This window comes from Corvus kubaryi, unplaced genomic scaffold (assembly GCF_017639235.1).
Source record: "Corvus kubaryi isolate FWS band 111438036 unplaced genomic scaffold, C.kubaryi_AGA036_p1.0 37352, whole genome shotgun sequence".
NCBI classification, from domain to species: Eukaryota; Metazoa; Chordata; class Aves; order Passeriformes; family Corvidae; genus Corvus; species Corvus kubaryi.
In genome coordinates this window covers 1544574-1561418 of record NW_024581114.1, presented here as the reverse complement: position 1 = coordinate 1561418, position 16845 = coordinate 1544574, and the positions used below count along the sequence as shown (strand labels likewise).

Here is a 16845-nt window from a genome sequence, read left to right as displayed (position 1 = left end):
GTCCGAGCCACCAGTGCTGCTCACACCCAGCAGCAGCTGTGGGTCACACCCCAACAGGAGCTGTGGGTGACAATCCAACAGGAGCTCTGGGTGACATCCCAGCTGTCGGTGACACCCCAATAGGAGCTGTGGGTCACAGCCCAACAGGAGCCCTTTGTCGCAGCCCGTCAGGAGCTTTGTGTCACACCGCAGCCGGAGCCCGGTGTGACACCCGCAGGGCTCGGTGCCGCGCCGGGGCCGTGCCTCACCTGCAGGTCGGCAGGTGGCACCCACGAGACGCCGATGCGCCTGAGCTGCCCGCGCTCCAGGGCTCCTTTCGGGCCGTCCAGGGCGAACCCAGCCCGCTGCAGCTCCGGGGCGTTGTCCAGGCTGAACTCCACGGCCTGGCACAGACACGGCACAGTCACACCTGGGCCTCGGAGGCTGCACTGCCCCTGCCCGAACTGCCCTTTGAAACTCCAGCTATCCACTGTGGCGTTCATGGTGTCACCTTGTCACAAAATACTACATTAAAATAACGGGATCAGAACTGTAATTCAGTTCTGGGCTCCAACTTCTGTGTTTCAGGATTGGGGAAGCAAACTGCTAAATTTTGTGGCTAATTTCTTATATTAGCCCCTGAAAAATAATCTTTTCAAACACCGATGTTTTTATAATGTAAAATTTACCAGAAACCCTAAAAGCTATATTTTTTAATTTGTGAATTTTGGACAGAAAGAACGGGCAGCCCTTTACACACTGTCAGGATCCCCTACAGCACCTGGCACAAACCTGCAGGTTTTATTTCCCTCACCTTCTTGGCTGTCAGCAGAGGACTTTGCATGGCCCCAACAGTGAGCTCTGCCCTGGCTGGCTCTGCTGAGCCCTCCACATACTCCAGGAGCAGGAGAAGGGACTTCACTGCTTCTTGTGGCCCTAAACAAACAGCAACCAAGTCAACTTTGAGACAGTGAAAACTGAGCCTTTGGCAGTTTTGGAACCAACACAAATTGCACCAGGATGGTTCAAAACAAAGTGATGTGGCAAACTCAGGAGTTGGCACAGATAAAGAGATCCTTTTACAGAGTTAGTGAGGAATTAAGGAAAAGGAGGGTTTGGATAATTTGCAATTTTAAACTGCAATTGTTACTTGTTGATCAAGTTCCAGGCTTGTTTTCTAGCCTGTGGAACACACCTCTGTGTACTTTATTCCTGCGTCTGTGTGTGTGCTTGGAATTATTTACAGCTCAGGAGTTAGGAGCTGCTTGCATCATGCCTCTGAACACAGATCCTGTCCCAAGGAATTAAGGAAGAGTAACTTCAAACCCCTGAAAGTTTCATTACAGGAAAAACAGGAGAATCCAGGATATGTGATTATATATGAAATAATTTCCTAAACGTTTAATACACCTCAGAGAAGTGGCAGAAAGCAAATGTATCTTAATTCTTCATAGTAGTATTACATTATAATCATTTTTGCAGGGAAGTTGCAGAGGTGGAAGATCATCGTTAAGACAAAACTGCATTGAAATGAAGAGAAAAACTTTCCTTATGAGAAAGTTTCTTGCATTTTTTGTGTATTATGATTATATGCTGTACCATAACGCTTATTTTTTCTGATTCTGGAAAAATTGTCTTTAATTTCCTTTTTCTTAAAGGAAGAGGAACGTTCCCATATCTTATCCCTCCCTGTTCCATAATAAACAGTGGTGGCTTTTTACCTCTTTCCAGTGCTTTCTGTGATGCCACAGGTGAGGTCACAGCCAAGGACTCCACGGGCACATCCAGGGGCACTCCCCCCTCCACAAACATGGGGTGATCACGGGCTGCACCCTTCAGCTGGATCTCGTGGGCTGTTTGCTGGGTGAGACAGAAAGTCCGGGATGCAGGTGACAGCTCAGGTCACCTGAATCCCACTGGCACCTGACCCAGCAGCACCAGGAAATCGTGGCATCACCTCCCATGTGAACGATCCCAACGATCCTGGGCTCTAATGCAGGAGTTCTGCATCTGCCCCTGGGCTTGCCCACTCTGGCATTTCTGTTTTAAACAACCTGGGAAATGTGCCTCAGGAGGGGACTGGACAAACTATTTATACAAAAGCCACTAAAAGAGGCAAAACTTCTCTGTTGCCAAACTTGGGTCAAGTGTCCATTCACCTTCAGCTTATCCCGATGTGCATTCCTAACTGCAATCCCAGAGCTGGCAAGGAGAGGAGCAGCTCTTGCTCAGCCCCAGCCCCGTTTGCAGTGCTGCTGCTGGGCATTAGTGGTCACTCTGCACCAACTTTTGGTGTCCTGGCAGGAGCCAGGGCCGCCCGTGGCGTGGCCACCTGTGCATCCGGCGGGAGCATCCCAGGGCAGCTCCACTGATGGAACCTGGCACTGAGTGGCTGCAGGAGCAGCTCCCGGGTGCTCCTGCTCCTGCCAGGCCGTGCTGGGCAGGTGGGGCTCCCCTCTCCCCTCTGCTCTGCCGTTAAATGCTCCCTGCAGGAGCCCCCTTGGAGCTGTGCTCAGCTCCCGTCACCTCCCGAGCACGCCGTGGGAGAGGACAGGGATGGACCCCAAGTCACTGTTGTCATCAATTAATAACAGTATCTAAACCTGAAGAAAGTCAGAAGGCCCCAAAGCTGCCCTCTCCTCCCTACTGCAGTTCATCCAATATTTACACTATTTTCATAATCCCGATTGTCTCACCTTGCCAAACAGCAGAACCTTGAGACGGTCGGAGTAGTAGAGGCTTTCATGATCAGGGCTGAAAGTAACAACAAAATCCTGGCTCTCCCCAGCCTCAATTTTTCCTCCTGTTGGAGAGACGCTGAACACACTGAAGCCATTATAGTTCTGTGTTCCTGGTAAACAAAGATGAGGATACAGATAAAAAAGGAGGACAGCTCCGTTTTACTTCTTCATAAATTTTAAACCCATTTAATTTTTGTGGGAACAGCAAATAAATAAGAGGTGATACATGGCTTTGCTGCAAAACAGGGTGTTAGAACACCAGAGAAATCCATCCATCAGTTTGACGCATTCATCTGCAGAGGAACTGAAGCAACATCACCAAACCCTTCCTATATTCTTTACAGAGATGGACATCTCTAAATGTAATATTTAATATGCAATTACAATGTGGGCTTATTTAGATTTAAACACTGATATCTCCTTACTTGTGGGTATTTGCTTGGGCTGCATAAATTTACAGCTCCCCATATTGAAAGAATTACTACAGCTCCTACTGGGGAGAAAAATGAGGTCTTTAATTTCAGGGCTGTGATGCCCCAGGTGTGACAGTTGCGTGGATCTAAGAGGACACAGCAGTGCTGCTTTACATCTCCTGAGTCTTCAGCACAGGAAAAAGAGGAAAGAATAAAAGAAAGTTTACCAACAATCTCTGTTCTCTGCACGGAGGATGTAAGAAAGGATGGAATTTTCTGCCGGTCTCTGTCCCGCGCTGGTGAGAGCGACTCCAGTTGTACGGAGAACGGCAGGGTCAGGGTGGAAGTGTTCTCTATCTGGTGACATTCATTCACACAACAGCATTTGCATTAAGGAAATTGATTCTCAGGCCTGTAGGATCCATAGTTTGCAAAGTGGCTGAATTTATTTTGCTGCCTTAGTGCAGCTCTGTGTCCCCAGATGCCACCAAAGGCACAATTAGTGCTGCCCATAATGTGTCACAGCAACCCCCGCCCTCCCCATCAAATACTGGACTTTGGTTATTGACACACTTGGACAAAATCTGGGAGGAGACAGTTTATGTTGTTTTCCTCCTTACAAGAACTCCTGCTGTGCTTTGCAGTTCTTCACAGAGGCCTTACCTTGACTGTGGAAGTCACAGTGTCCCTGGCCATGACATATCCCATGTCCAGCACCTCTCCCACGGAGCACACAGTGCTTGGCATCACCCCGTGCCCGGAGAGGCGGAGGCTGAGGTTGGTTTTTGCCACCTGGATGTCCAGAGTTTCCAAGAACTGCCCAGAGGGTGCCTGGGTTAGTCCATCTGCTGAGGGAATCCCCACCCCTCCAGCTGACCCCTCCCAAACGACCATCCCAGAACTCCTGGGTTTAGGGCACAGATAAAATCCAAGTGTTGGGACAGGGAACAAAGGTTTTCTCCTTGTTCTCATTGTTATCTCCTTGATAACACGTGTGTGCTACACACCCCTCACATCTCTCCTCTTTTCCCCACTGCTGTTGTGTCTTTTACTCACCCATTTATCCTCCCTTGGACAAAAAGAGATGATGAGGGGTTTACTTTCACCTGGCTCAAGCATTCCAACTGCTCTGACCAACAGGAAGGGGCCATTGGGATTCAGAACTGAGAATCCCAGCTAAAACAGTGCAACTCAAGGAAAAAAGTTCATAAAGATTGAGAAAAAATATATGAGAACAGATTCTACGTATTGTTTATATGTCTTTGGTCTGAACTAACCATCTATAGCTTTTGAGAGATCAATAACTCAAGAGAGAAGATGAGCTGGTGCTTTGGTGTCCAGCAGTTCCTCCTGCATAGACAGAGTCTGATTAAGCAGAGGCTGAAGGAAGAGTTCACATGCTCCAAACAAGGATACTTCCAGCTTCCCTGGAGAGATGTTCTCTATTGTAATTCTCTTCATCATTCTTTGGCCTGCAAGGAATGAGAACACTTCCCAAAGTGAGGATGCTCATCCCTGCTCTCCCACTCCTCCCCTTTTCTCCTGCTCCTGCCTGGGCCAGACACTCAGCCCAGGCCTATGGCTATGGCACCACTCAAAGCTCACCAAAATGCTTTCAGATTTGGACAGTCCCTTCTGGAGCTTCCAGGTCCATGTTTGGGGATCAGGTCTGCTCTTTATGGGCCTCAGCTGGCCAGAGAATCCTTGTTTTCCACCTAAATACCCACTAAGGGCTAATTTCTATCCTGACTTTTGAAAATGCAAAACTCTGCTCAGAAGAACTCACCATCAGAGAGAAACCACTCAAAATCAGAATTCAAATTCCATACCTACAGCAATGTCCCCAAAATTGGCCACGTTGTTCCCGGTGTCGGAAGTGATCAGAACAGGCGGGGCTACAGCGGGGCAGTGCAGCTCCAGGTACAAGGTGTTGTGAGGGCTGGAGAGAGAGCAAAGGGGTTTGGGGAGTAAAAGGGCAGAGCTCTGGGATCACACAGAGATACCAACCACTGCCAGGGATCTGCTGTGTCACAGGGTGTCGCTGCTCTGGTGTGACAGCACAGCACAGGGCTCGGGGACTGAGTGACTGTGCCTGAGCAGAGATGAGCTACAGCTGCCTCAAAGTTTTCACACAATTATTCCTTCAGCTGCTTTGATATTCATGTGTTTGATTCTTATCCAACTGGTGGGCTGGGAGCATGAGTTTCTACCACTGAGCTATGAAGTAATTAAGATCAGAAAACAAATTTCTCCCCCAAATGAATAAATGAGCAAGCCCACCATTTCCCCCTCACATCTCTGGGTTATCCAGCTGCACCCACCTGCAGGTTAAGTTCCCAGAGCCCTCCTCTCCAGTGGCGTGGCCACTTGCAACAAAGCATGGGATGATGTATTTGTTAAAGCTCCCTCTGAAACTCCTCATCAGGGAAGCCTGGGCTGCCCTATAAGAATCAGAACTAGAGAATCCAGGAGTAAGAATTATCTCAGTGAGTGACAGAGCAAGAAAAAGATCAAATAAATATTTGCTGAGCTATTTGTGATAATTGTTTCTTAGTCACACATTCAAAATTGAATGTAATAGTGAAACTAAATAACTGTCAGTAGTGGACCCACCCTACAAAGTGGCTGGCTTTTGTTGCCAAAAGAGAATAAAAATGAAGAACCCAGTTAACAGATGTTACCCTAAAGATTGCAAAAACCTCAATACAATTTCCTTTGGTTGAATACATCAAGTACTCCTTTGGTTGAGTACACCAAGTGTCTTCCAATACTTCTACATCATTTCAGTGACATGTAAGTAAACACACAGGATCACATTGCTCTAATGCAATACTAGGTAATACTTCTAAAATAGGGATTTTATTTTTATGATCTCTACTGAAAGTATTTAAAAATTATAATTAATGGATTGCAATGAATATGGGATTTTAGTAAAAGATATCAAAACATCCAGTACAGCCAAATGCCTGGTCCTGAAGTATGTATTTACTTCCAAATACTTCCAAATTCCTGAGATTGGGCAGAAGTGTGGCTCTGAGAAGTTGAATTACCTGCTACACAAGGGCCCTCAAGTATCAGATTTTGCATGTGAGTCTCCCAACCTCCAGCCAGCAATGCTGTTGATGTTAACTCTCCCTGAGGGGCTCACACTGCACAGGGACTGCTTCAAATGCACATTTTCCAGCAGCATTTCACTGCCAGCACTGAGGCTGACCATGACTAATGAGCTGGACTGTGTAAGCCCTCAAATTAAAAACAGAAATTACTCCCTGCTGTGGATTTGGGCCATCAGCTGGTTCTCGTACATCTGTTCAGAAAAGGTTTTTTGAGTAGTTTCTGTTGGTCCCCAAGTTGAGCTTTTCAGCTGCCCTTTCCATAAACCCCGTGTTGGCTCAGCCCCATCCGCCCGCACAGCCCCAGCTCCTGCTCCCTGACAGATTCTTTGAAGTCTTCAATCCTTCTGATGCATAAAGGGATTCTTTGCCTCACATGAGAGGGTACAGCTGTGTGGCTCACAAGCAGCACTAATTTTGGAAACAGCCTCTGCAACACAGCTGAAGCTGTTCCCTCTCCAGTTTGCTCTCTTGTCTACCTACAGCTTTAGTAGATTTATTAAACTACTTCTAAAGAGAATGTTGTCTGTGTAGTACAAGATGCTTCTGTTGACTTACTCAGGCTTTAACTCTTCGGGTTTTGGCTCTTTAGGGCTATTTACAGCAGTCAGGCTTTTCCTGCTTCCAGCCTTTCCTCCAGGAATGGAAACACTTGATTTCTTTTGCTCTTTCTTTGCATCTTTCTTCTTTTTGCCCAGTGGAGACTGAGGGGGACCAAGACAGGAGTGAGCAAAGGCACAGCCCTGGCCCAAGGACACAGAGCAAGGAGGGGACACAGAGCAGGGGACAAGGGACAGCAGGATTATGGTGACAGCCCACAGACACAGTAGCTACTAAAGACAAATTTCCATTAATGTAAAATAAAAAAATTAAGTTGAAACGGACATATTTTACCACCTCTTAGAAGAAGAGGTCTCCTCTTGGAGCAGATGAGTAGAAGTCTGCATCTCATGGGAATTTATCTCATGATCAGAGACAACCACAGGTGCTCACATAAATTAACTGACCTGAGGGTTGCATATAAAGTCCATGGATGTTATAAATCTGCAGGAAGTGTAGAAGCTTTTTTTTTAAAGAGTATTGCAGTTGGAATTTGCAACAAAACCCTCTAGGAATACTTTGGAAATTGTGAGCATGCAATTAAATTATTGCTCAGTGAACAGGCCACACATTCAGTGCACCAGCACAGGCACAATCTCATCCTTTACAGGCAGGTCTTGCATGGACCATGAGCTTGGGCTTCATTAATATGCATATAATTTTATGATAAAAATACCATCCAGAGAAACAAATATCTGGAAGTGACAGACCAGCAGCATGTGCTGTTCTTAGCATTTCTTACTTGTACTCCTGCCTCTGGCACAGCTGCTGCGCTGAGCCTCCGCGCTGCCTCTTCCCCGATTTGCTGATCCGACAGCGCCGGGCTGAAGGACACTCGGATGGAGCTTTTCTGGGAATGTGAGAGCACACACAGGAGTGAGGGCACAGCTCAGCCCTCAGGCACGTGTGACACCTACAGAGCTCAACAGGAGCACAGGAGCAGCACAGAATCCACACATCCAGTACCCTGCTGCTCTAAGTGAATCACAGCATCCTCGGGATAAGGGCACCCACAGCTTTTTTGGAAGTCCAGGATGTTACACTGGGCTGGGTTTACATGACCAATACTTTTGACATTTAAACACTCTTCAGTTAAATCACAGTGACAACACTGGGGACAGAACACTCCCGTAAGGCATTAGCCAGATTTGGTGCTTAACCCTCCTGTCTGATCTAAAACATTCTTTCAAACAATACAAAATATTCCAGCTATTCTAACAACAACTGATGTTTTGAGCTTTGTTTACAAGTGACAGCCTTTGTAAGGATGCAGATGATCAAAGATTCAGCAGAACACCCAACATTTAAAGTGAATTTACCTGCCCAGGCAGCACAGTTCCCACAGAAGGTGTAATAGTCACAGGACAGTCTCGGGGCACGTGGAACTCAAAGGAAGTGGGGCCAACTGGGACAGGGTCCCCATTGCCAATCCGTGGGACAGGGTGAGTGAGGGGGTTCCCATCCACGTGGGAATTGATCACATCCAGAGTGGCTGAAGACATGGAGTTCAGGGCTGTAGCAGCAAACTGAACCAAGGAATGAGACAATTCAAGAGGTGGGTGGACTCCAACTGCTTTGCATGACAGCTTGAATTGTCTAAAAATAAACACATGATAAATTGTCTCAGCATAAAATAGTGTCTTAATCAGCCCGGAAAATAGGGAGCTAATCCTGTAGTCCCTATTTAAGCAGAATTTCAAGCTTGCAATGGGAATTTTGCCTAAAGATGAACAATAATACTATCTATTTTTAATGCACAATTGGCCAGAGTCCCTGCTTGAATTCTTCCTCTGTGAACTTCTGGAAATACATCCAGTCAAATCAAAGTTTATGCCATCATTATTGCAGTAGCATTGGCTTAATGCATGGAGCATTTTTATAAAAAAGAATTCCTTCAGTAATTGTGCTGAAAAAGCAGCAGAGCACTGCAGGTTGAGGGCTTGGAGCTTGGCTGTGGGACAAGGATAAACTTGAGGAGGGGGGTGGGAAAAGTCATCTCAGTAAAGACAGACATGTAAACCAAGGATGAAACCAACAGGCACTGAGCAACTCTTGCAACTGGAGAATTCCCACCTTCCTCACATGCTTATCCCAGCCTCACCTCCCCAAAGCAGGCAGGGATTTAATTTCTGATCTGGGTCAACAGTGGGAGCCCAATGTGATTCATGTTTTAGCTTCCCTGCTGTCCATCCATTAACACACCTGTTGATCTCTGTCCTGCATGTCAACTCAAAGCTGTACTCTTTTGCCTTGGTGGCTTTAAAGATTATGTCCAATGTCAGGCTTTCCAGGGGAAGAATAATTCCAAATCCATCGTTGGGTTGAACTTCAACAAACTTCAAAATGGCAGGATAAGAAATCATTAGTTAAATTATCAGTTTATTAATAAATTAAAATAAGACATTATTGGCAAGATTTAAAAAATTTGGTATCAAATGTGGAACTGTCAGGAAAACAAAAACCTTCCAGGGAGAAGTTTTTGTCTGAGTCGGCAGAGTTCTCATCTCAAAGTAACTCAAAAGGCATTAAGTCCATTAACTCAGATTTCAGGAGAATCCCTTCCCCAACTGTGGAAATCACCTTGCTCTAAGGTTTATTTACTCTTCATAGACAACTGACTGAAATATGATAAAAATCTCAGCAGCTGCCCCATGTCTTTGAAGGCTGATTCCTGTCTGAGGCACGGACACCACAGGGACAGGAGCAGTTCCACATCCACAGCTGTACAGTGGCTTGTGCTTGAGTTGAAGATGATTCAAGAAAGTCTCCCCATCACACTTTAGGCTCCTCAGGAAACACATGCTGAGAAGTGAAACTTTCATGAAGCTGAAGTTAACAATTTCTTTTAGCTACTCTTTGATTTTAATCCCTAAACCAGCAGAGAACAGGACAATGCCTATTTACCTGCCAGGTTCCTCCAGCTCTGATGCCAGTCTGCCCCAACCATTTCACACTGTGATCACCCTGCTATTATGGAGCTTGAGGAACCAAGTTTGTGCCAAAAGTTATTCAGGACACCCTGCCTACATGAACCCAGCAGCTCCTGTGATTAATTCTGTGCTTCCAAAAGTCACCCAGAAAGTGCCCAGGCATGGGTCGGGATGGTTTCCAAGGAGCATTTTAAAGACAAAGCCTTTGGGCACTTGGGGCAAAGTGGGCACATTCCTCAGCCTCAAGGCCACAGCCACAGCCCCAAGCCTGTTTTATTTAATGGTAAAAGTGTCCTTGGTGTTTTCTTAGGAGATCTCTCGGTGTAAAAACCCAGGAATTCTAATAGGAAAAGGTGAGGAACAGGAAAATCTCCTCCCAGCTGTTTGCACTGCTTGGCAAATGCAGAGGGTGTCACCCAGTGAGATTCACACACTCCAGGACAGAACCAAGCCGGGTGCCTCCACAGGAGCAGGATTCCCATGGGCTGCAAGAACCAGTCATGGTTTATTTACACTCACACTGGAACACGTTCCCATGACACTGAAATCTATTTTGACAGCAGAGGGGGTGTGTGTGGGATAAGTCCGTACCTCTGGCAGTCCCACAAATCCAAACTCCTGTGGCAAGATGGATTTGTTTGTGAGGATGACATTTGCCTGAACAGCTTCATAGATCGTGCAGTATCCAAAGTTGATCTGTGCTGGGCTGATTTCCAAATCAGAAGTAGTAACAATGGCATGGACAGTAAAATTAACTTTTTTAGCCTGAAACAAATGCAAGAGCAGAGGATAAAAACCTCCATCTGTGGGTTGTAAGGACAGGATTGAAATGAAATATCCTCCACAAGGAAAAGTGCAAGAAAAAGTTACTCTGTTCCTTGACAGTAACATGAGATCAGCACTGAGGAGAAAGGATTTGACTTTCTGTATTGCAAACGTGACAAGAAAAAATGATCAAATCTGTATTAGTACTTTAAGCTTCTTTTACTATTATCACAGAACCTCAATTAGTCAAGAACTAATCTAAAATTAGGTATTATTAAGTGAACATTCATTAATATAATTTACATAAACTGTCAGTCTGATAATCAGCATCACAAAAATCTCTAACCTTGTCCACGAGCAGGATTGTCACTGGGACCTCCAGGATTCCTGTCTCTGCATTGAAATAGCTCCCTGCATCTTCTGGAAGGGACTGCCTGAAAATCCAAAAGTACAAATCCAAAGTACAGTCAGTGCCATTAAAACATTCTATTTTCTCACTAAGGGAAATAATAAACTTTTGATGGATTATTTCTGAACAGAAAGAACAACAAACTGAATTCTGTTACTTAAGGGCCAAAAGTTTTATTATTCACAGCTTTTAATCTTAATTTAATTCTCCTCAAATAAGAGGATTCACCTGGTTAAGCATCAACTCCAGTTCTTCACTGAAGGGAAGAATCATTAAAATTTTGCTTGCAAGACAAATGCAAGTATTAGAGAAAATGGAAAAAAAATGGTGGAAGAAAATGCCAATTAAAAATTATTGACCTGTGAAGTCCCACCTCCTGACCAAGGGAAAGAAGATGCAGTCAGCTCAAGAATATTCTGGATTTGCCCCAGATTTCCTTCAGCCTGGCATCCCCAGGCAATGCTCTGAGCAGGAGGGCACGGGCTGCAAGGCAGTGATGTCAGAATGATTGACCTTGTACAGTTATATTGGATTTTTTTTGTTTGTTTTTAAAGACAGGATTTTGGACACGCAGGATTTTAAGGGAGGTCACAGAGGTCAGCATCCATTTATCCTTTTTAAAAAATGCCATCCAGTCATTTAAAATTCTGAAAAATTAAAAGCTTAATCTCTAATCAGAATATAAACCCTGTGCATCTTTGCTGCAGCCCCAGCACGTCACCAACCCAGCCCAGGCAGTGGCTCCCTTTGACCACTGAAGTTAATGATCAGCCTGAGGCAGAACCACTTTGTATCCCAAGGCAGAGACATGAAGTGAACAAACCTGGGGCCCAGCAGTGCCTGGTTACAGACCAGCTGAAGAATTTATAAGGAATATGCAGCTTTTCTGTAGGTGAAGCATCTTGCTGTCACAAGCTCCATTTCAGAGCTTCAAACCAAGACAATACAAACCTAGAGCATTTTTAGCTCTGCTGCACTATTTTTATCTCAGAGCACCACAGTGAGTTGCTTCCTGTTCTTGGGTCTCCACAGTGCTCATGTTCTACTACTACTCATGGAATTAATGCAACTCTTTAATGTATTGTTAAAGAATAAAAGTAACACCCACTCAGTCACCATGGTGATCCAATATCTTGCTGTTATTTTGCAACAAGGGTGATGTTCAAAGGTGTTGGGAAGTTCTTTACAGATAGAACTGGGGTTAAGTATAAGGGAGGAGTAGAGCATCAGCTTTCACTTTGTCACAGGACATCTGAATAGCAGAAGAAATTAATCTATTTCATAATAATCCAGAGGGGGAAGAAAATACTTGTAACTGTACGGACACAGGGATGGACTCTAAATTAGCTGCTGTGCCTCAGGGAAAAGGTCCTGGAATCCTTCAGAAAGTTCTCTGAAAATGGCACAATTAAAGAGAAGCACAAAAGACAAATCAGATTCAGACTGCCAGTACCTGCAGGACTAGTTCCAAATGCAGGGAACTACAGGATGTGGTGTTTGGGAATTCTGAAAGGCACCAGAGCAGAGAACTTGCCTTCAACTAAACAGGAAATGTTGGCTTCAAACTCTCAGCAGTTGGGTTTTGGAACACCTGCCCGAGCACATCCCTGTCCACAGAACACTCGGGAGAACTTCCCGAGCCTTCAGGGAGCTCCCTGCTCTCTTGGCACTGCTGAGTGGGGGGTTCTTTTCCCTTTGGTGTCACTATTAATTCCCTTCGGTGGAGCACTATTAATAGAGCTCCTCATGCCAGCTCACGGAGAGGCCCTCACGGAAATGTGTCACTGGCTCAGTGCTTCCCCGCAGCTCCCAGCTCCGCGCCGCACGCGCTCCCCCCGCATTAGGTCTTTAAAACTGATCTGTACCTTCAAACAGCCAGATACTTATTTAGTGTGTCAGAAATGCCTTAATCTCATCAAATCTCCTTTCTAAAGCTTCCCTGTTTTTTAAAGGAAGATTAAGGTTCTAAATCCAAGCTCTGCTTCCATCCACTCGGAGAGGGTAACAGTGCTTCGCAGCAGCTGAAGCTGAGGAACTGAAATATGTCATCATGTTACTGTTGTTGTAATCTGATGGGATTTGAGATGCTGCAAGAACTGTAAATACTTTCAGTTCTTTGAATACTAACCTGGTGAAAATTTTGCCAGCAGCGATTAGACTCTCAGGGTAGAATCCAGAGGTGCTGAGCACATCTGTGAGAACTCAAACATCCATGGGACTAAAAACCCACATCAAAGAAGCAGCAGGTTTGCAGCAGCAGTCAAAGCCAAAGCCATTGAAGTATTTGGCTGTACACCAAAATTAATTCCATATGTCATTAATTACTTTTTGAAAAGAAATATCCTGCTGAATTCCTTAGGATGGCAATGATGAGGTAAATAAAATTAACAGTGGTCGATGGGAGCTTTGGTATTTAAATTTTTATAAACTGGAATTGTTTCCCATCACTGAGCTATGTTTGTAGATATATCATAAAATGGAGAAGCAAAATTTGCTGGGATAAAGATTTTAGCATCATGAGATATTACATAAAACACCATGTGAAATTCAAGATCAATACCTTCATCATTTGGAGAAAAATGTACCTGGGGAGGAGAGATATGGACAGGAAGCCCAACCACTCTCACCGTAATTAGCAAGCACAGGAGTTCTTGTCAGAAATTATTCAATCAGTGATCCATGAAGCAGCCACCTGCCTCAATAACCTCCCTCCTGGACAAGAATAGAACGGGAGCAGCCTACCAGGAATGCGAGAGCTCGGATTGTCACAGCGCTGCTGCCACCACAGGGAGGGCATTGCCTCACAGCCCTGGCAGCCAAGCTCATTTCCTCCTGGAGCATCTGGCAGCTTCCAGGGGGACAGGGGGGAGACCAGACCTGCACTGCAGCAGCACTGCGAGGTCAAGCCTGGACAGCAGGAGGGAACAACAACCCTGCTCAGCTTTTCCACTGACACTGTCTGAAATCCTGAGAGATTAGAGTTGGATTAATGTTGGTTACCTGGGCAGGAACTTGAGCTGTGCACTGAAGGATGACTGAGCCTGGATGTAGCCTGTTTTTGGAAGCAGCTCCATGTGCTTGCTCAATTCTCTGCACACCTCAAACTTCAAACGCAGCGTGGTTGTTGCTCTGCAAACACATCAGATGTGCTCAGGTGCCTTTGAGGCCACTTCAGCGACTCTGGAGTCTGAGCCCTCCTGCCCCCACCCCTGCTTTGTAATCAGAACAATCCCAAGCTTCCTTTGAAAATGATGGGCATGGAAAGCTGCTACAGCAAGTTCACACAGTTGTGCTCTCTTTTAAGTACAGAAAACAAGACTTGGAAGTTCTGTAACAAACCCAGCTGCAGTGCAAACAGTGCACAGACTGATCCAAACAGAACTGTCAGAGCTCAGCACAGTGCTAAGTCGGGTCGGGGCGAGTCAAGGCCAAGCTGTTGTGAAATATCAGGTGATTATTTGCTCCTAACATACACTGGCTCTGTCTGGATCAATAGGATGACTGAACCCTGGTGGCTTCCTTAAACAGATGTAACTTGTCCTCCACCAGCAGAGATTCTGCAGGGCTGGAAGTCACAGCGTGGCTGAGCTGGTCCTGCCAGCTCCTCTGCTAAACCTTGGGATCAGTTTGCCCTAGGAATGGCACACTGGAAGCCAGGGATCCTCTGCCTGTCTACTGAATCCTGGCCCCGTCATAGCACAGCAATAGCCATGGATCATCCCCTGCTTTGGAATTTTATGCCTAAGTGCAAAATTGCCGAGCAATTTACAAATATTTCAGCTTGTCATTCTCCTTCCCCTGGACTGGTTTCCAAGCTGTCAGGCCAGATGGTCTCCTCTAAATCAACAGCTACAGCAAGTGGGGTTGGGAGCCTGCAATGATTTCTGACTGTTGACAATCTAAGAGAATTATATACTACTTCATTAAATCAGTGCAGATTATAACCTGCCAAAGAAATTACTTTTCAAAATGATTTCTATTGAACATGATTCTGATAAGACACTTTCACCCTTTATGCTGCTTATTTATGCTGCCTGATTACCAGGGTCTTCATGACCAGAAAAAAAAACCCAAACCAAAACCCAGAACAAAACCAGTATTAACAATATTTTACTATTCACCAGAGTTTGCTGGGACATTCCAGTGCCAGAAGTATCTGAATCACCTGGAAACTTTATCTTCCCCTTGTGCTACAGCCTACAAATCACAGCCAGTGGGACAAGGCAGGCTCCAGGAGGAATCCTCCTCCTGACACACCACAGGGAAGTGTCAGGAGCTCCTGGAGGGAGAAACTGCTCAGGCCACAACAGGATGAAATCAATCCACTTTTGCAGGATAAAGAGTTGACACATTATATTCCTGCACATGAAATACACTGAATTTCAGCCCGCCTGACTGTATAACAGGCAATTTTTCCTAATTATGGAAATTGTGTGATAAATCAAAGCCTTGACTTGCCAAGGTGCCAAGGACAGGCTACTACAGATTAAGTGCTCTTAATTTAGTGAAACTTGGCAAAGGATCAGCAGGATTTTTCCCTCAGTTAAGAAGTTTTGCCCTAAGCAATTTGACAGCTTCTATCTTTGGGATCCCCTTGAACTCTTAAGTTTTATTAGGAGACTTATTCTGCTTCTATACTTATAAGTTTTATCCCTGGGTTATCTAGACCAAGTAAAATCACTTACATAACAACTTGTGCTTGTCATATCTGTAAGCTGAATTTCTGAGATAACAGCTTTACTCATTTCTTTCCAACTGTGAAGAATCTCTGCAGTCTTTAATTCTGGTAAGAGGTTTAGAATGGATGCCTTCCGCAGAACCAATCTCTCCCCCACCCTCCCACAAACCCACCCCAATCCTATTGAAATAGCCTCTAAGAAATGCAAATTGTTAAAATAAGAATTCCATAGTGACTGCATTAGGTGGAGGGAAGATACCCAGCACCTGAAGACAATTAAATGTTCTCATAACTGCTTTTTAATAGCAGGAAATCTCCAGAAGCCAAGGAGCTGGAATATTCCCTTTATATCACAGTGCAAACAGAACCAGTCCTCAGACATGACTGACTTGGACTCTGAAACACCCCGATATTTTCCCCCTGTCAATCACTGTCTGGTCACTCTCTGGGTGATCAGAGGGATCTGTCCCTCCAGTGCAGTGCTTAAGGCCCACACAGGTCAGGAAAAGCTGCACCTTTCCCATTTTAGAGTGAATGCAATAGGACCGACATGATTTATCCAGCATCTAATCCCAGGTCTGGAAAGACTCTCAATAAAAAGCACAGCTGGCATGAAACTGGCTTGCACACCCTAAGTCCCCCCAGGACTTTAACTGAATGCAAAATAGCTGAGAAACAACAAAATATTCTTACATAAAATTTCCTGGCTGAATCAACCCAATGTGCACTTAATTTTAGACACATTTAATCTCCCTAAACGTTTAGTGTGCAAATTCCACATGAGGTGTGGGTTTGCTGTTCCCTAGGGGTTTCACAGCTCTCCCTAAGAACAGGAACAACACAGGGAATCTGGTAGGAGTGAGGTGTGTGGATACTTCACAGCTCGGGCTGGTGTTGGGGGTCTGGGATTGCAGGATGCCCAAGCCCAATTTCCAGAGCCCAGAGGGCTTTCAGGATGTGCCCCTGGAGTGCCAAGGCCAGAGCCACCCCCAGGGCAGCTCACCTGCTCCGCACCTCGACGCTGTCCTGGTACAGCCGCTCGTACAGGCAGATCCTGAGGTCCACGCTGGGCTGGGGCACCCAGATGGGCACATCCACGGAAACTCCAACGGCACTGAAGTTCAGCTGGCAGGGCAGGAATGGCAGGGGATTAGTTCTGTTAGTCTCAGGCTCTCACTGACTTACAGCAAGAATTTCTGCTATAAATACAGCAGAAT

At 45.5% G+C, this 16845-nt stretch overlaps 1 protein-coding gene across 6 annotated transcripts in view; it reads right to left on the bottom strand.

Annotated features, from left to right (window-relative positions):
* Positions 1–16845, bottom strand: part of CFAP74 (cilia and flagella associated protein 74) — a 39124-nt gene that overhangs the window by 4304 nt on the left and 17975 nt on the right. For 3 of the 6 annotated variants that reach the window (XM_042032021.1, XM_042032019.1, XM_042032025.1), the window contains 18 exons: positions 16632–16753; positions 13951–14079; positions 10888–10975; positions 10368–10541; positions 9049–9182; positions 8166–8442; positions 7589–7696; positions 6805–6950; positions 5455–5589; positions 4963–5072; positions 4550–4605; positions 4190–4309; positions 3797–3949; positions 3361–3490; positions 2676–2830; positions 1701–1839; positions 794–915; positions 249–383 (listed from right to left, as the gene is read on the bottom strand). In XM_042032021.1, coding sequence (XP_041887955.1) covers positions 249–383; positions 794–915; positions 1701–1839; positions 2676–2830; positions 3361–3490; positions 3797–3949; positions 4190–4309; positions 4550–4605; positions 4963–5072; positions 5455–5589; positions 6805–6950; positions 7589–7696; positions 8166–8442; positions 9049–9182; positions 10368–10541; positions 10888–10975; positions 13951–14079; positions 16632–16753 — 2433 coding nt within the window. The remainder of the gene's footprint in view (positions 1–248; positions 384–793; positions 916–1700; positions 1840–2675; positions 2831–3360; positions 3491–3796; positions 3950–4189; positions 4310–4549; positions 4606–4962; positions 5073–5454; positions 5590–6804; positions 6951–7588; positions 7697–8165; positions 8443–9048; positions 9183–10367; positions 10542–10887; positions 10976–13950; positions 14080–16631; positions 16754–16845) is intronic. The other 3 variants (XM_042032022.1, XM_042032023.1, XM_042032024.1) reach the window with 3 other exon arrangements.